We start from the raw sequence: 20,896 nt of genomic DNA on the forward strand, positions 1-20,896 counted from the left end.
TTTATGCTATTTTCAGGCGATTGGCTTTATGTTAATAATGTATATTACAGGACATCAAACTCAAAATTGGCCATAAATTAAGAAAAATATTCGCTCCCCATCAGGCTTTTCGTGGAGAGCGAATATTTTTTCTTAATTTATCGCCGATTTTGAGTTTGATGTTCTGTAACGGCATAAAAGGCCGAAACCTGGGTCGTAATTAATAAATAACAATACAGTCAAATGGCGGTATGTTCATTTAAAAATTAGCTGAAAGTATGATTTTTTAATAATATGACAATGTTTGCTTCCGTGGAATTCGAGAATTCGTGAATTCGTGAAAAAGTGTCTTCGGTGACATTATAATCGCTAAATTTTGCAATAAAACCTTTCGTTAAAGAGTAATTTCGTTATATGCTGCCAGCTCGTTGCGGTTTTCCGTCCTTTTGCATTATGTGTACAGGAAAATGGCGAGTAAACTGTGGTACCACGCCGATCTTAGATATTTTATTTAGTACATCAGGTCAGCGGAAATCGTTACTGCTAACAATGACAAACGTTATACCACTGTTCTCTTTTCAAATTCTTGCAAAAATCTGTAAAAAAAAAAAAAAAAAAAAAAAAAGACGTCGCCTCTTTAAAATATTTTTAATTCAGTGTCTCCTAGTAAAAATTAAGCAAATTTTAACTATACAACAAAATACTTACCCCGTTCGCGTGCCCTCGTTTGTTGAAAAACTCTTCCGATATGTAGAACTACTTATGGAATATCGGTGGGTATACATTACACAGGACTACCAGTGAATTTATCGATGGAACATGATTACTGAAACATATGCCATCCGCTGCAGTAGGCATTGTTTAAAGTATTTTGGAGAAAATAAAGATACGTAACTTGATACATGACACTTAGCTTCAAAATAATCTGAAAGTGCCTTCAAATAGGTCACTGAAAAATGCTTCTCGTGATCCCTGTTGGATGAACCGCCACTGCCACAAATAATTTGTTCGTTATGCGTTTCAGTTTTGTATAACGGTAAGGGCCGTACCGTTTTCACGATCACCATTGTGTTGCTTGCAAAATCATCAGTTTACCTTCTAAGACCAGAACTACTTACGCTGTAGGTCAACTGAACTGTACTTCTCGCCCATATTAACATAGGGTGTGAAGTGTTTAGAAAGACGGTAGCCGCTCCCCTTACCATAATACCAAAATGCGTAAGCATATAAATCCGTGGTAACTGTCCCATAACGAGAGTCATTTCCTGACGTGCTTGTCTGATTCTCCTCCACACTACAAAGAGTTGTTCTGTAATATCCTATTCATTCAGTCTGTGTATGTAAATGTCTATTACCCGAGAAGACGATGGATGCCTGATGCCTAGGAGGATCTTCGTGACCTGACCTAGAAAAAACATATTATCCTAGTAGATGATTAATAGAATTACGGGCAAGGGCGTGTATCGTCACATGGCCGTCATTGAATGTAACATAACTTTTCTTGTGTTGACTTGTTGCTGTTCTGATTTATTACACCACTTGTTTCCTAAATGTCTGCTGTAGCCTTGCTTAATGCTACAAACTACGAATTAAGGTAGTGTCGACCCAAAAGACAAAGAGGGGGTTCCAGAAACGAATGGAGCCCTCTGCACGATGGGACACAGGGAAATTATGACTTGTAATGAACCGTGAGATGACTATTCGGTGTAACTTACTATCTCATATACGCTGTCAACTGTTAAAAAGTTAACAACTGTATCAGCCAGAACATAATTAATTCTGTGGGAAACAGGAAAAATTGTAATCTCAGATGACCTTTATTTCATTTGACTATGGATCTCAGATCGTAATAATTACGAAACCTGTATATAAATGCAAATGTCTATACGTACATAGTAGTATCACTTTTGCCCCACAAACTCAGAGCACAGTTGTTGTAACAGGTCTATTGTAACAGATCTATTCTTTCCTTTTTGACTGCATTGCACTTACGACGATTCAATGTCTCTCATAATTTGTGTGTTTGTATAGAACAGTATTATCGTGATTTTTGTGTGTTCTGTATGAGTTACTTCCTTGTAAAACTTTCTGAAATAAAAATATTTCACAAACTTTTCATCGCAGTGTGTGTTAATTATAACTCTGTGTGTGATGTTGATCACACCATTTCCTTAGCGCGCTTTTAACCTGTGGCCCATCCTAACTGCACCTTCACTATATGCACATATTTCTTAACGAAATTCATTATAAATAAACCATCGAAATTTGGAAAGAATAGTTATGTCGACAGGTATAACACTAGATGAAACGAAGACCTCCATTTTTCAACGTTAAAGCTGTCAGTAATTCGGGAATTATTCATTATTTTTCCATTAACATAAAACTTCTGATACACAGAAAAGCAACTTATAAATATTAAATAAAATCTTTCATTCTCGACACCTCCAACTATTCTATAGATGAACTTTCAATTAAAACTAATAATGTGGTACAGAGGACAAAGATTTTTAGTTTCCTCAGATCCAGGCATGCTATACTTATGAGGTAGTTAGTGTCAGTAACCAATATTTTCACGTTTGTTACATTTAGTGATCTGTAAATTATTACCATTGAATCATACAAGCGATCAAACCTAGTATACGTAATATGTAAACTGATTCCTGATTCGTTCTACATTATTTCGACTGATGCTTTGAAAACGATCCATAGGATATGAAATTATCTAAGTATTCAATGGGAATGAACAACAGTAGTATAAAAGTAAATTACTCCACAATCATTTGAGAACAAATTTATTCTAATACTAATTAATAGATAAGCTACTCTTTTACGTTAATATAACAATAATATATTAGACTGAATGACTGCGTTCCTGCGGTTATCTTGGTCACCTGTAAAATCTGTCGGTTGACCATATGACGCTGAGGTTTGCTGTGCAACTTGTCAGCATTGCCTGATGGATCAATTCACTCTGGGTATCCGAAGTTCGAACGTGACGACAAAAGGAGGAAAATTAGTGTTTGCGTTCCGTCGTCGATGGGTTACTATAGACGGAGCACAAGCGCGGATTTTGGAAACATGTGGAAAGAAATCGTCCATATCCTATCTTAAGAAATCGTTTCGACATTTTCCTTAAACTATTTAGGTACACTGTTTAGGTAAACCAACCTCATCCTTCCGAAAGTTATGTAAACCAACCTCGTCCTTCCGAAAGTAAGTCCCAGTGTCATAGTGCGATGAGGAGATTAATGGTTTTTACCAGTACTTTACAAAGAGGAATTTTCAGTGGCGAAGGCGCTTGGTGCCTCGACTAACAAGCAGCTGAACTTACAGTACATTCACTGTCGTGGATCTAGTGTTGGCGTCGACAGAAAGAAGCGACACTGAATGACGTGATAATTTCCATTTCCACAGAGGGCCTGTTGAGGCGGGATTGAATTAAATGCATTGAAATGAAATGAACGGATCGACGGGGATCAAGTCCACGGAGATGCAACGCCATGAAATGGTATCGGTTCAAACCGATCCGTGAAGGTGAATGTGCAGTCTAGTGAAGAAGTCGTGACAGAGCGATACCAGGACTTTAACTCTGATGTCCTACATCTCGTGAGCAGTTGCCTTAACCATTAAGCTTTCTCAGCACACCTCCAGCACTGACCCAGACTTTCATTGCCTCTGTTGGTTCCTGGTACACTTTTTCAGTTTTCGCGACATATTCACTACACTGCAGGTTCAAAATTTCTGTCCATGTCCCTCTATTCATTCATTTCAGTACATCAAATTCAGTTCATATGCGGGGTGTCCCAGGAGGGATCAATCGAAGCAAAAAAATCTAGCAAACATTGGCTCTAAAGTGCATACCCTCAGAGCTATGATCACTTCTTCATGTTCGAGTCTGTGTAACAAATCTTTTCTGCTGCTGCAAGCACTTTGCTTTCCATATTTTGAGAAGTGGTATTTGGACCAAAACAATTTAAAAAATTCCAGTATACGAGGGCTCTAAAGTGCATACCTTAAGAGCTGTGAGTACTTGTTCCTCTTTGCTGCTGCGAAACCCATCACTTTTATTGAACGAGTGTTCGTAACTCTTACAATATGTATTTTAGAGCAAATGTTTAACTAGATGCTTTTGCTTCGAATGATCGCTCCTGTCATATCCCTGAATACTGACCATTCCTCCTGGGACAACCTGTATATCCGTTGTGGCGGTCTCCCATCAAATCCGTACCCTAATGGAACGGCTCTGGTCGCAGTGTTGAGAAATCGTAGATGGAAACAAAATTTTGTTGAGGCCAGAGGCTTGATCAGATGTCTAATGGTTAAGTCATAACCAGGAAATCAGGTTTCTGAGTCTTTAGTAGTATTTGGGTGACCAGAACGTTTTCAACGGCATTTCTTACGTGTTTAGATTTTGTGATGCATTTCTGTAGGCCTGATCCCGTTTCGATGTCTTTTGGACTGCGCTGTATACTCTGCAAGGGCACCGCTTGATGTCTCTGAAATTCGATAGGGGCAACTACCTACTGATATCTTTTATGTATTTTAAACATGACTTCCCGTGTACTCAACACTAGTTTATTCCTGGGCACCACCCAGTGTTCTTAGAACTTTGACAACGGTGTTTGCCTGCTAAGATATTTGCGTGGACGTCAGCCGATGTGTTTAACACCTGTTGTGCCAGCCCGTTTTTAAGATGCCATAAGGAAGGTGACACGAGTTATTCGCAAAATACGAAATAATATAAACTGTTCTGCAGCCAAGATTCTTATCTCTTCAAAAGAAAAATAAGGTTCGTTACACAGTGCCGCTTAATAAGGCAGGAGAACAGTTAAATTGGACATGAGTTAGCTTTATCACTTAAGTCTTGAAAGGCAGTAACATAGAAATGATCATCAAAAAGTTGCGCTAACTAGTATAATTACTATTGGTTTATAAGTGGAACATATAAGTCCTTAACTATGCAGGATATAAGTAAAGCATAGGGATGCTGAATCTGTTATGGTCTTATTTAAGTTGTCAGTTAAATTTATTAGAACACAGATGTCTCTAGAAATATTACTGCACTTCGTGAGACCTGTCTATAAATTACTGATCTACTGGCTCAACATTAAGAGGGGCCCAGAGAAGGTACTGACTGTAGCTGAGTTTAGTACAAACATTTCTGACCAGGCGTAGTAAAGGTGCACACACAAATGAAAATATTAGAATAAAATCTTTATTACAAACCTGCAAAGTATAGAATAATTTTCTTGGCATTTAAACTGTAATGACGTATAAATGATTTTAATAATAACAAAAATGGTTCAAATGGCTCTGAGTACTATGGGACTTAACTTCTGAGGTCATCAGTCCCCTAGAACTTAGAACGACCTAAACCTAACTGATCTTGGGACATCACACACATCCTTGGAGTAACGTAATTGATCTCTTTTCTTAGCAATTGTTCTTTTGCAATACTTTTACTGAACGTGTGGAGCATTTATGCACACGAGAAAATTATAGCTCCACGAAAATAGATAACACTTTTGCAGCAGTGTGGAAAGCCCTGGAGAACAGAGGAGTAACAAAACAGATTATTTGGAGGATAAGGGAAATGTACCATGGAAGTGTGAGATGTGTGAAAGTGGGAGGATAGAGACCAGCTTGGACTGTACAGAAGAATGGCTTGAGGCAGGGAAGTGCACTTTCACCAGAACTCTTCATTGTAGGATGGATGATACAATGAGTACAGTAGCATAAGCAGTTGATGAAAGTTATGGTGTTTGCAGATGATCGGATGATTTGGGGGAATAAGGAGGAGGAAGTACAAGAGCAGTTTTACGTATGAGAACGAACATTACAAGTATATGGGATGAAATTCAGTATAAGTAAGAGTGAGATGATTATCACAACAAGAACGAAGGAGAGAGGAACAACTGGAATAACAATTGGTGGGAAACGATTGAGGAGAGTGGAGAGTTTCAAGTACCTAGGAAGCCTGATACAGGAAGATGGAAAAAACGATGGAGAAATAAACGAGCGGGGGAGGAAAGCAGAAGCATTTCGGAATAGTGACAGAAGACTGATATGGAGCAAGGATGTACCCCAAATCAGTAAAAAGGTTCCTGACGTATGCATCCGAAACATGGGTTACGAAAGGAAACGAGAAAAGCAAAGTACAAGCTAGTGAGATGAAATTCTTGAGGAACAGTATTGGAGTGACAAAAGACAGGTTAAGAACTGAGAGGATCAGAGAGTTAATGAAGGTGGAACTATTACGCGGGAGTATAGCGTCACTAGGAAAAGGATCTTATCCACGTGAATGACCGAGGAATAAATCAGTATTCTTAACACAAAGTTGAAATTAAGTTACTTATTATTTGCACTCCAACCAAATTTCAGAGAACGTGTACTTCGAGCATAGCATTGTGTGGTAGTGAAAAGAGACTTGAGAAAGCCGGAGCAGAAGAGAATCGAAGCATTTGAGATGTGGTGCTATAAAAGAAGGTTGAAAATACGGTGGACTCGTAAGGTAAGGAAAGGGGAAGTTCTCCGCAAAATCGGCGAAATGAAAATACTGACAAGAAGGGACAGGATGATAGGACATCTGTTAAGACAGCAGGGAATGACTTCCATGGTACTATAGAGAGCTGTAGGCGGTAAAACTGTAGAGGAAGACAGAGGCTGGAAAAATAATTGACGACGTAGGTTGCAAGGGCCAAAAAAACCTGGCCCATGTAGATAAATCAATACTAAACTTTACTTATAGTGAAGATGGTGGCTGTGGCGATTTTCAGTGGCGCTAGTATGAAGTCGTCGTACTTGATCATGGCGCCGGAAATTATGATTCATAGAAAACGAGTAACTGTCACTACTTAATCCACATCTGAGGCATAATTACTCAAATCTTGCTGCTATTCTTGCTTCCTTCAGTACTCAAGATGTTCGCCGTTTGCAAGCTAGCTACCAACCTTATCTCTCACAAAGATTTCTTACAGTACTTCGCACCAAATCATCTTTTATTTTCCTGCTTACGTACAGGATGACGCAAAAGTCCGTTAATATTTGAAATTGCATTAATTCACCAAATAACGTAGGTAGAGAGGTAAAGCTTGACACACATGCCTGAAATGACGTTGTGTTTTATTGAACCCAATAACTAGTGCAAAAACCGGCCAATAGATGGCACTGGACAGCGAGACGTCAGTGATGCCGCACAAGAATCGTGTATAAAATGGTTGTAGTAGAGAGGGAGTTAGATACGCCAGCATGTTCACTTAACCAGAAACGTCACTATTAGTGAAGCTTTACTACCAAAATGGAGAGTCTGCTACTGCAGTGTGGTGCATTGTGTCACAAATCAAGCATTGAATGAATGTGAATGTGTATGAGATTCCAACCGAACAGGCCTCGGAAGGCCCAAAGTACCGAGTGACGTGTCACTGTCAGCTGATAGGCGTCACTGAATGCGAATATGGAGGAGCATGTGGTCAGCACGACGCTCTCCCGGCTCTTGTGAGTTATCGTGACCGGGGTCGCTATTTTCCATCAAGTAGTTCCTCAATTGTCCTCACAAGGGCTGAATGCAGCCCGCTTCCAAACAGTGCTCGGCAGAGCCGAACCGTCACCCTTCCAAGTGCTAGTGAAATCTGATAGCGCCTCACTTTGGTGATCTGATGGGAACCGATGTTACCACTGCGGCAAGACATTGGGCTTAGAAAATACGCACGCGCGCACACACTTCCTAAAGTAACGTATGGTCTTTCTCAGGGTTCAAGCTAACTCCGTACTAAATCACATCAAAATCGGCTCTGCGGTTTACTCGTGAAAATGTAATAGACAGAGTTACGTAAGTATTTAGTAATACTAGTATGAAATCATCGATTAAACACGTTCATTAGATAAGCATTCTGTTAACTGAGCTAAATCGTATTGAGTGGAACATATCAAACAATAGAGCATTTTCACAAATTTGATACAGTTCAGCCGGCTTGTGTGGCCGTGCGGTTCTAGGCGCTTCAGTCTGGAACCGCGAGACCGCTACGGTCGCAGGTTCGAATCCTGCCTCGGGCATGGATGTGTGTGATGTCCTTAGGTTAGTTAGGTTTAAGTAGTTCTAAGTTCTAGGGGACTGATGACCACAGATGTTAAGTCCCATAGTGCTCAGAGCCATTTTTTGATACAGTTCAAACGTCAAAGAGTAAGCAGCTTTTTCGAAGAGCAATTATGTTTCCCTCTATATTATAATACCTATTTTCAGTAAACCAGTTTTTATGAAATAAAGACCATACGTTGCCAGAAGCTACGCCATAGTTACCTGTGAAAACACCGTGAAAATTCTTCTAGTAGTTTTGGGGATTAGCGTATTCAAACAGACTGACGGACACGACGCTTTTGCAGTTTTATTATTAGTACAAAAGATCAATTAAATAGGGTGTTATCTGCATTGCAGTGTGAACTGGTACTTAATTTTTTATCGAAGTACAGTGGTGGTAAGTTTTCACAAACTTTCAAATTTAGTTTATACAGGTTGTTAATTGCAGTAGTGAATACTTAATTACGCAGCACAGAGAAAGCGATTTGACTAAAGGGTGACAAAGTAACGAGATTAAACATACTGTTTTACGCGAACTTCAAAAATGTCATTCAGAAAGACTGATTTTAATCAGTTGTTCAAATTTCCAAACAAGTTACGCCCTACCTGAATTGCCGGAAATAATTTTCGTCGTATTACGGGTGCCAATTGACTGAGGACGTCCGTAACACTGCTTCACATCGCTAATTAGCAAGAATAGACTTGTTATAAAACTTTATTGGCGCATTTTAAGCATAGCCCATGATCAGAATATCAGAAGCAGCTTGATACAAAGTATCGTGTCAAGTGGTAAGACTACTGAAATCGGTGACCTCATGTCGCAAGTTAAACCAATGTAGATGCCGTAAATTTGCCGTTGTCGGCGCATCCAGTATCCTAATTATGCTCAAGCTCTCGCTGATTGAACACTTATAATGCCATGCCCGTCATATTGTTTTCAGTGTTTGAAAGAATGCTATCCCCATGATATTACTGGCACAACTTCTAAGTGACGCCTGCCACGCCTGCAATAAATAATACGAGCGCCGTTCTTCAGTCAACTGTTAGCTCTCGTGAGTAATATTGGACGGCCAGCAGATAAGAGAAGGATTGTAGTACACATTTCTGCCAGGCTGGCTCACGACATTGGTACCTGATAAACGAAACAATCAAACTAGTAAGCTGAAGCAATATGTGTGCCAAGTGTCCGCTCAGTGGTGCAGAGATTGTTTGCGATCTCACAGAATGTGAAGATACTGATGACATGGATGAAGATACTACTTACGATGTCTGTGTTGCGGTGTTAATGGCAGCCTAAGCAAGGGACGGTAGTTCTCTAGTCTGGAATTACACAGAATTACACAGAATGTTAAAGGGAGTCCTCTACTTGTTCTCGGATAGCAGGCGCAGATGTGAAGGGGTTACGATGTGCTCCGTGTCCAATACGGTGATCATCCGTTGTGGCAGTCGGACGTGGTCGACCGGAACGTTGACGAGTCCCTCATGTTCACATACTGTCCAGCACAGGACCCCTGTCACATCTGAATGCCTCACAAATTTGGGTACTGCACTATTTGACCAGTCGGCCAAATAAAGACCCACAATGAGCCTCCTTTCAAACTCTGTCAAGCGCTGGTACCGCTGTCCCACACGAATACGCGGCTACTCCTTGTCTTTCACAGTGATCACTCAACGTCTGATGCTGTTCACACTCCTTATATACCCTTCCAGACAAAGTAACAACACTAAACACGAATAACTATAATGCACCTATCACAGAGAACTGCAACTCTAACCACATACATATCGGCAGATGGTGTAAACGTGTACGAAGTTGTATTGACAACCGACCGTGTCTGCTGAGTGATTCACTTTTTTTGTCAGGCGATTTCTACACTGAAGAGCCAAAGAAACTGGTAAACCTGCCTAAGGGCCCCCGCTAGCACGCAGAAATGCCGCAAAACGAAGTGGCGTGGACTCAACTAATGTCTGGAGGGAACTGACACCATGAATCCTGCAGGGCTGTTCAAACAGTAAGAGTACGAGGGGTTGGAGATCTCTTCTGAACAGCACTTTGCAAGGCGTCCCAGATATGCTCAATAATTTTCATGACTGGGGAGTCTGGTGGCTAGCGGGAGTGTTTAAACTCAGAAGAGTGTTCCTGAAACCACTCTGTAGCAATTCTGGAAGTGTGGGGTGTCGCGTTGTCCTACTGGAATTGCCCAAGTCAGTCAGAATGCACAATCGACATGAGTGGATACAGGTGATCAGACAGGATGCTTTCGTAGGTGTCACCTGCCAGAGGCGTATCTACACGTATCAGGGGTCCCACATCACTTCAACTGCACACGCCCCACACCATTACAGAGCCTCCGTCAGCTTGAACAGTCCCCTGCTGACATGCAGAGTGCATGGATTCACGAGGTGTATCACGTCCATACGCTGGATACAATTTGAAACGAGACTCGTCCGACGAGACAACATGTTTCTATTCAGCAGCAGTCCAATGTCGGTGTTGACGGGCCCAGGCGAGGCGTAAAGCTTTATGTCCTGCAGTCATCAAAGGTACACGAATGGCCCTTCGGCTCCGAAAGCCCATATCGATGATGTTTCGTTGAATGGTTCGCATGCTGGCACTTGTTGACGGCCCAGCATTGAAATCTGAAGCAATTTGCGGAAGGGTTGCCCTTCTGTCACGTTGAACGATTATCTTCAGTCGTCTTTAGTCCCGTTCTTGCAGGATCTTTTTCCGCCCGCAGCGATGTTGGAGATTCGATGTCTTACCGGGCTCCTGATATTCACGGTACACTCGTGAAATGGTCATGCGGGAAAATCCCCACTTCATCGCTACCTAGGAGATGCTTCGTCCCTTCGCTCGTGCGCCGACTATAACAGCACGTTCAAACTCACTTAAATCTCGATAACCTGTCATTCTAGTAGCAGTAACCGATCTAACAACTGCGCCAGACACTTATTGTCTTATGTAGGCTTTGACGACCGCAGCGCTGTATTCTTCCTTTTTACACATATCTGTATTTGAGTACGTATGCCTATACCAGTTTCTTTGGCATTTCAGTGTAAAAACAGCATAGAGATATGTCTCTGCTAACTAAGCAAAGATTACGTGCACGTGAATGAACTTGACTATTTACAAAGCCAAAGCTTTGTAGATGAACAGAATCATGACGTCACAGCCTGACCTGAATTTTATTTGAGCACGTTTGGGACACCATGGAGCACGATGCTCTCCCCTTGAACCCAGCAACAAGCAATGTCCGTGTGTGGTGTGCGGCGGCTGAGATTAACCACAGTGGTTGCCCATAGCTCTCGGCGTCTCGTCGAGTCCACGACACGATGCACCGCTGTCGTCATCAAGGCGATAACAGGCACTTCACGCTCCTAGTTAGCTGTTACTCATGATTTCATACTGATTGTGAGTGAACTTCGTAAAATGCAATAATATAACCAATTCTGAAATTTTTTTATCACGAAGTGTGTTATGGAGCCTGATTCCCAGGAACGCCACAGGATTTGCCATTGCGTCGACCGTCCACAATATTTTTACTACAGTGGATCTAAACTGCTGAGAGAAATGATGATTGCTACAGAAACCCACAAGCCTCTCTGCCAACAACCAGTTCTGTAAGAAATTGTGTAACAGGCGTAAAATGGCCATCGAGTTTCGAAAAGGATAACACATAAGAGACGTTTCAGTACTATATTCGTTAGGATATTTAGTATAGACTAAATATTATTAATAGCGTGACAATACCGGATCGAAAGTATCTACACCGATAGTATCGACTGCTTATCTGTTTTTAAGCTTTTGTTTGACATAAATAGAATTATTTAGAATACAGAGCTAATTCAAGGAAATTATACTGTATTTTCATGAAGCAAAGTGAGCATATGCATTCAGTATATAGGTCATGATATAAGCTTTCTACTATTGATATGCGCCACTATTGTTACAGCCCAGATTGCAAGATTTATTTAAGATAAATGCACTCTATTATAATAAATTTTTCTTAAAGACGGGAGCACTCATTTTCAGTACAAAACAAAATATGGGAATTATGTTTGCACTATCTAAGACTACCGGCCGCTGTGGAAGAGTAGTTCTAGGCGCTTCAGTCTGGAACCGCGCGACCGCTACGGTCGCAGGTTCGAATCCTGCCTCGGGGGTGGATTACGTTAGTTAGGTTTAAGTAGTTCTAAGTCTAGGGGACTGATGACCACAGATTTTTAAGTCTCAAAGTGCTCAGAGCCATTTGAACCATTTGAACATCTAAGGCTTAAATCAATACTTGAACCGCTTTTCCAGCTTAGTAAGCAGTAAATCCCCAACACTATTCAAACTTTCGATACCAATACCCTACTTTTTTAAGATGCTATAAAGTAATCGAATACTCAGCATGATGCAGAACAAAAGTACCAGTAACTTCTCATATACGTGTAATATTGTAATAATCTTAGATGTAGATTCTGTGCACCTAAATTAATATTGTGAGTAAATGATACTGGTAGCTGTCTTCGTTTCAGTAATGCTTCATGTTCTTGTTGTTGTTGTTGTTGTTGTTGTCGCTGTTGTTGTTGTTGTTGTTGTCGCCTCTTTTGTGTGTCTGACATTAAAGGTACATTTCCTTTGTTTGCAGAGCCACCAACATGTCGTCTGTGAAGGTAGCCGTGAGGGTTCGACCCTTCAACAACCGCGAGATCTCGCGAGACTGCAAATGCATCATCGAGATGGGAGGCAACACCACCTGTGAGTACAGTACTGACATTTCCATACAAATACAACAAAGACCATCCTCCTCCTTTTTATCAGAGATGTGCTGCTGCTGCTCCAAAGCGAAACAGGATTTCGAGATCTACAAAACCTTACTACGAGTACATCCCAAAATTAATCTGTACTGTGGCTATCTTCAGGTTCACCTTACTTAATTCTGAGTGTACATACACGAGCCAGTAGTAATGTGGTCACGTGTTCGAAGTTTGCCCTGGAGTGCGTCAGTTTCCTTGCTGCTGTGCTTACATACATAGATCATGAATACGACATTTCGTAATGATGTGGAAAGTGTCATTTTAACATAAGTTTTCTTTACACAGAACTTTTTTTTTTTTTTTTTTTTTTTTTTACGGTTACTACTTCACATCTAAAAGTTCATCTGTTGAGAAGAAGGAGCTGTCATTCAGAAATTCTTTTAATTTTTAAATGTTGGTTGGCTATCCGTCAGACTTTTAATGCTATTTGGTAAATGAACAAAGATCTTTGTGGCAGCATAATTCACCCCTCTCTGTGCCTAAGTCAGATTGAACCCAGAATAGTGAAGATCATCCTTTCTTCGAGTGTTGCAGCTACGCGTTTCGCTGTTATCTTTGGATTAGGGTGGTTTACTAATAACAAATTTCATAAGTGAATATATGTGTTGCGAAGGTACTGTGATTATCCTGAGTTCCTTAAATAAATGTCTGCAAGGTGATTTTGGGTGGGATCCAGCTGTTATTCTGATTGCACGCTTTTGTGCAATGAATACTTTTTCTCTTAATGATCAGTTACCCCAAAATATGATGCCACATGGAAACAGTGAATGAAAAGAGGCATATTAGGCTAATTTACTGATACGTTTATCACCAAAATTTGCAATAACCATAATAGCATAAGTAGCTGAACCTAACCGTTTCAGCAGATCATCGTTGTGTTTCTTCCAATTCAATTTCTCATCAATGCGCAAACCCAGAAATTTTGAATATTCTGCCTTAGCAACAGACTTTTATTCATAGTCCATATTTATCAATGGTGTTTTGTCTTTTACTGTACAGAACTGTATATATTTTGTTTCCTCAAAATTTAGTGAGAGTCCAGTTGCAGCGAACCACTCAATAATTTGTGAAAGACGTTATTTACAATTTCCTCAGCTGATTCTTCTTTGTTGGGTTTGATTGATATACTTGTATCGTCGTCGAAAAGAAGTAGCTTTGCATCTTCATGAATATAGAGTGGCAAGTCATTAATATATATTAAAAACGATGGGGGACCTAAGACTGAAACCTGTGGGACACCATTATTGATACCTCCCCAGTTAGAGGACTCTGTTGATTTTTGCAGACTATTTGTACTGTTAATTTCAACATGCTGCATTCTTCAAGTTAAATATGAATTATGCCATTTGTGCACTGTTGCACTTACACCACAATACTTAAGTTTATCTAGAAGAATTTCATGATTCACACAGTCAAAAGCCTTTGAGGGATCACAAAATATCCCAGTGGGCGATGTTCGGTTATTCAATGCATTTAATATTTGATCAGTGAAAGCATATATAGCATTTTCTGTTGAAAAGCCTTTCTGAAAACCAAATTGACAGTCTAAACGTGTCCTCTCTGCCAACAATGTGCACCTGGGCGGAATACTGAGAAGTGACACGATACCTTCGCGCAGGAGGCGTTAAGACGTTCATGTATTGTGCCTCACAATAATCAAGAAGTTTTTCAAAAGACCTGAAGGTTACCTAAATACTTCTGCTCTGTATACAGATCCGTCATACTTTGCTTCTGCTTTCTGTTTTTACCTGTCCGTTCGCGTCTAGAGATTTTGAATGTAAATAATATGCACACTTTAATATTTGTTTGCGTACATTTCATACATCTATGTACAAACAAATCGTCTACCAACATTGTAGGCATTTACAACACTATCTATGCTCTAAGGGTACAGATATCTGCCAGATCCTGTGTAAGCATACCGTCCCCTCCAAAACAATGTTAGTTATCTACGAAAACTGCTAGTAACATACGTTGCAAATTCATATACTGTAAGACATAGGAAAACAACTAGTTTGCAAACAACTTTTGGAGAGGAAACGGTAGTGTGTCAAATGCCAGTCAGTTAGGACAAGAAAATCCAGTTAAACCTGATTTACGAAACATGAAACGTGTGTATACCTTTAAAAATTTGTGCGAATGTGTTAGGTTATGTTAGTAATGGACTTGATAAAGAAAGCTTGATGTAACTTTCAAAACCGCGGGAGACATGTACAACAAAAAATGCTTTTTCATAAATACGAAAATTGATTATTAAATTCAAATATGTATCTGCGTCGTATCCTCTTAGTGACCCGTCTATTAGCGCGACGAGAAACAAAACAGAAAGAAAACAACTTACACAATATACATGATCCAAATTACTAAAATAGAATTTACAAAAAAAATGGAAACTAGGCACATATTCTGCAATACACTACGAAAGAACTATGGACACAATGCAGAAACGCAGAGCCCATATTTACGGTGGCATGCAACATGTTTGACCCGAAACAAAAATAAGAATATAATGACACATGATCATCAGAAAAGATATAGAGGAAATGGACATTCAGTTTGAGGACATACAAAACTGTGTCATCTTCAGAACAGGTATAGTGCCTACTGGAACTCACCGAAACAAGGGACGGTCAAGTAATGCCAAATGTTCGGATGAATGACAGACACAGTCATTTGATGAAAAGCATCAGACTCAAATGACAAAAGATGAAACAATAAATAAGAACAACTGCCACGGTTGTAAGTTTATCATGGTCCTTCCACAGTGTATAACGCAATTAATTACGTAATCCATTTTATATAAAATCTATATGTATAGTTTGTCGGGCAACGACTAACACATTGACCTCTGTTTGACAGAATCAGCCCATTAGGATCTCGTCTAGCAATTTTGAAATTAAACTTATTTCCGCCGTTGTTAGATAATATCTTTGAACAGGTTGCTTTTACAACACTCCGCTACGAAGAAGTTAAATGATCCCCGGGTGGGTACTCGTCAGCCTCAATAACTAAAGGGAAAGACCACAGCGAACCTGCTGATAAGCGTGTTCTCCGTCATGATTCAGCTCGCCAAATCGACTTCCACACAATACGAGAATGTGTGAATGCATTCAACTCAAACGTGTGGAGGTCCCGCTATGTCCTCGACAGCTACAACAGTCAATGCGTACAGTTAGAAAGAATGTAACAAGTACAGATTTCAAACGCCAGGGGCCCCAGTTGGGAAGCCGTCGATTAGCAATGGAGAAGAAATTCATGACGGAACCGTCCGTGCGGAAATTATCGTTCTGTTTTGGTGCACAAAGTGCCTGCGCTTGTTGACTACTTGCACAGCAGGTGTGCGATCAACAGTTTATGGTACTGTGACTTTCTGGCCAATACTCTGGAGTTGTAAATTTACATCAAATGTGGCATAGCAACGCATGCCCACATACGGCTCGCTAGATCGGTAAAATCGTTATAGTTCAGAAACAAAACTCCTTTTCTCCTCCAGTGTTGATCTTTACTAACCCGTAAGCGTCTCTTCAGTGGGTGACCTGAAATACTGTACAGTTTTGGTTTTACACAAATCAATTGGTCCACGTCCTGTTCCTTACCATTTTAGTTGAGTTTACGCAGTTAGTTACGTGTTCCATGGATAATTTGTACGATAAATCGTAATGCTGTGGAACTAGTCATTTCATATTGTTATCACAACTTATTTTTTTAAACGTGCCCACATACTGATCATTTACAAGTTGTTTCTTTTTTCTATTTTCCTTGAGTAAAGACACCCAGTACCTTGAACACAGTACAGAAATAGAAATTCTTCTGCGAAACAGAAGTTCTCAAGGAGAAACTTTTTCAGTTTATTTCCAAATTTTACTTTGCTCTCTGTCAGACATTTTATATCACTGGGTAGGTTATAAAAATTTTGGTTGCAGCATTGTGCATTCCTTTTTGTGCTAAAGACAACCTTAATGTGGGTAATAAATGTCATTTTTTCTTCTGGTATAGCAATTATGTGCACCATTGTTCCTTTTGAAATGCAGTGGATTATTTACAACAAACTTCACGAGGGAACAAAAAACGTGAATCAGGTATCAAACTGCTTAACACCTTAAACTGGTGTCTACAAGAAGATCGTGGGTGAGCACCACGTATTATTCTTATAGCACGTTTTTAAGCAATTAGACTTTCTTTCTTAAACATGAGTTGCACCAGAACATTATTCCATATTACAGTATTGAGTGAAAACATGCAAAAGACGTCAGCTTACTGAATCGTGTCTCCCCAAAGTTTGCAATGATCCTGACTATTTCGTCTTTTATCTCCCTGTGGTCACAGATCAAATGTCGCTCTTGCAGTTCACTTCAGTTGCGTGTATTCTCAGCGTAATAAACTTCCGGAAGGCGTTCGATACAGTTTCGCACTGCCGTCTAATGAACGAAATACGAGCGTACTGAATATCAAGCCCGCTGTGTAACTAGTATGAAGAGCTTCTAGCAAACATAACACACTATGTCATTGTCAATAGAGAGGAAACTACAGACGTAAAAATAGCGCCGGGCGTATCCCAAGGGAGTATTACAGGACCAGTACTTTTCACGATATGTATAAATGACCTAGCGAATTAAGTTGGAAGTTCCATGAGGCTTTCCATCGATGATGCTGTTGCATAGAGAGAAGTATCAACGATATCAAAAACGGAAGCGAAATATACGATTGCAGAAAAATCATTGTAACCCTTCATATTCATAAAACATCTAGGAGTATGTGAACGGAACGATTTAAAGTGGAATTACCACGTAAAACTAATCGCAGATAAGGCAGAGCCAGAGGGTGATTCATTGGGAGAGTCCTCAAGAAATGTAGCCCTCCCACAAAGGCGATACCTTAAAAAACACTAGCCTGACCAATTTTTGAATACTGCTGGTCATTCTAGGATCCGCACCATGTAGGACTGATAGAGGAAAAGGAGGAGATCCAAAAAAGAGCACCACGTTTAATTATAGGTTCATTTAGTAAGCGCGAAAGTGCCACGGAGATCCTCAACTAAATACAGTGGCAGACGCTGCAAGAGAGGCAATCTGCATCGGGGTGCGATTTACTGTTAAAGTTACTACAAGAGCCTACCAATATATTGCTCCATCCTACCTACATTTCGCGAAAAGACTACGAAGGTAAATTCGAACGCGAACGGAGGCTTAGCAGCAAATGTTCTTCTCCCGAACAGGAAAGGGGTGAAGTGACACTGGTACACAAAGCACCCTCTACCACACACCATAATGTGGTTTACGGAGTATCGATGCACCTATTCATTTCGAAATATTTTTATCGTGCTCTATCAGAGGATTTTCTGTGCACAATGTATCGTTTAAACATTTCACTAACGACCTGGCACCAGAACTGTTGCTGTTTCGCAATCAAAACTGTTTGTCCGCTTGGCGTTACTTCTCCAGTTTTTATGAGGTAGTGTTGCAATACTCCCTCTCCCTCACACTCTCCCGCCTTCCTCCCTCCCCTTCCCCTCCCCCTCCTCCTCCTCCTCTCCCCCCTCCTCCTCCTCTTCCCCCCTTCTTCTCCTCTCCCCCCCCCCCCTCCTCCTCCTCTCCCTCCAGTACCAGACGAGAAGTTGACAACCACTTTCATACACATACAAGACAACTAAGACTTGACAAGCAAACAATTCTGAAGGCCAGAAGTTCAAATCCCCATCACGACATCGCGATATAGGTTTCCGTAGTTTCGCAAAATTGTTCAAGACAAATGCTAGGCATATTCCTAAGAACGTGACACGGCATATGAGGGATGGAACTTTAACAGTGGCAACTATTTATTTACAGCCCGTACAAAATAGATACGTGATTCAAAGTTTTACTGACATTCAAAGTAACCAGCATTGTGTATAACCCGTTGCCAGCGATGTGGAAGTCGTAGGATACTCTTAGCAGTGTCAGCTGTGTTGACAATTCGAGCGGCGCGGTCTATTGCCCGATGAATTTGTAGCAGTTCTGAAACGAATGTTGTGAAGTGTTTCCTTCAGTTTAGAAAACGAATTGGACTCACGAGGGCTTACGTCAGGGGAGTGCAGTACGTGGTATAGCACTTAGCAGCCCCATCAGTCAAACAAATCAGTAACAGCTTGGACTGTACGTGCTTGAGTGTAGTCCTGGTCCTGCAGAAAGTGTCATCACTTCTGTCTCTATGCTGTTCATTTTCGCAACACAACCTTCGACCAGCTTAGAGACAAAAGTGATGACACTTTCTGCAGGACCTGACCATCATTTCGCAGGACAATGCTCAAGCACGTACAGTGCAAGCTGTTACTGATTTGTTTGACTGATGGGGCTGCTCAGTGCTTCACCACCTACTGCACTCCCCTGACTTAAGTCCTAGTAAGTTCAACTCGATTCTAAACTGAAGGAAACACTTCACGGCATTCGCTTCAGAACTGCTACAAATTCATCGGGCAATAGACCGCGCCGCTCGAACTGTCAACACAACTGGCACTGCTAAGAGTATCCTACAACTTCCACATCGCTGGCAACTGGTTATACACAATGCTGGTGACTACTGCGAAAGTCAGTAAAACTTTGAAACACGTGTGTATTTTGTACGAACTGTAAATAAATAGTTGCCACTATGAAAGTTCCAACCCTCGTATTTCCTTACTTCACTTGGCCTATCTTATCCCATCTTTTACCTTATACCTTATGTTACAGCTTACCTGCATCAGCCTGTGTGCTTCTCATTTAATGGCGTCGTCATCGATGAGACGTTAAACACGAGTCGTCTTCCTTCCTTTCTTCGCAAACAATTATCCTCCGAAACACGACCAGCACTAATCGCAGACATGTCAATTGATTGACAGATCACCAGTGAAGTGTTTTTAAATCACAGTGTGAGCACGAAAAAAATCAGATAAAACGAAACAGTGAATAATTGTGACCGATAATGCCGAAAATGCAAGAAAGTTCTTGTACAACTTTCGAATGTTCAGCATTCAAAGGAAATACGGAAGTTATTAGAACATGTAAAAATCAATTGCATTCTGTCGTTACGTTTTATGTAAATACCAGATTGTGGAGTATTTTAGTCTACGATTAAATAAATAAACGGTATAAAATTTCATGTATCGTCATTAGAGACATGAAAGACTTATTTTTTGTTTTAGTCTTCGGAATATCGTGCCTCGAAACCACCTCGCTCCCTCCCGCATATTTTCCTCCTGGACCGCTCTTCGATACTCTATCGTCATTTTTTACTGATAATGAAATGCGAAGATGCCAGATTAACAGCAGAGCTAACAAAGCGGGAAACCTTCACGTGAAAGCGATACGTCCAGGTGTACTAAAATGGAAGGAAACTATAAAGAAAAACGACGAACCTTTTCAGATTTTACTTTTCTATAGATAAACCATATTGAAGACAATGTTTGACGTCCCTTCATATTCCAGCTGGAGAAACTGCGGAACTGGATTTTGTAACATCGTATGTTCACTATTGCCTAAGAAACTCGTACTACCCATAAAAATGAAACAGTTGCTGTGGTTCAGTTTCAATCATGGGCCTACTGTGGTCGCTCAGGTCAGTGGCAGTGTCTCGGTAAACTGCACACTACGTTTCTCAGTTCCAGGTCTGGCAGTGGTCGCCACTTGTTTCGTTACGGTAGCTCTGATCAAGGTCTCGAAGTCCGTTAAAAAACTCTTTAGCCTCCAACAGTTCCCTGCTAGTCGCGTTCATGGCTGTTACAGCTCGAGACATGAAGTGTGCTGTGGTTGACACAATAAATTCCTCAAAGCGCACAACGGGCTCTGTATTGATGAACATACTGAATCACGAACAGTGGCAAAAGGAAATAAAATATCAAACTTAACAACGCAGCTATTAAAGATGGTCCGAAAGTTGCAACCAGACGATAATAGCAACATTATTACGTTGTGAGTCAAAAGATCTGCTGTATTTGATTATAATATTTATTACAATAGGCCTATTTCGGAGTGATTGCCATCTTCCGGTTATCTGTGAAAGTACACAGTTTGCTACAATATTTTAAAC

General features: G+C 40.6%; 1 protein-coding gene across 1 annotated transcript in view; it reads left to right on the plus strand.

Moving 5' to 3' along the window:
• The window catches only part of LOC124596563 (kinesin-like protein unc-104), a 334,536-nt gene that overhangs the window by 92,981 nt on the left and 220,659 nt on the right, over nt 1-20,896 (plus strand). Inside the window, exon 2 of the mRNA XM_047135747.1 lies at nt 12,688-12,797. Coding sequence (XP_046991703.1) covers nt 12,698-12,797 — 100 coding nt within the window. The 5' untranslated portion in view covers nt 12,688-12,697. The remainder of the gene's footprint in view (nt 1-12,687; nt 12,798-20,896) is intronic.

Source organism: Schistocerca americana, chromosome 2, assembly GCF_021461395.2.
Source record: "Schistocerca americana isolate TAMUIC-IGC-003095 chromosome 2, iqSchAmer2.1, whole genome shotgun sequence".
Taxonomy (NCBI): Eukaryota; Metazoa; Arthropoda; class Insecta; order Orthoptera; family Acrididae; genus Schistocerca; species Schistocerca americana.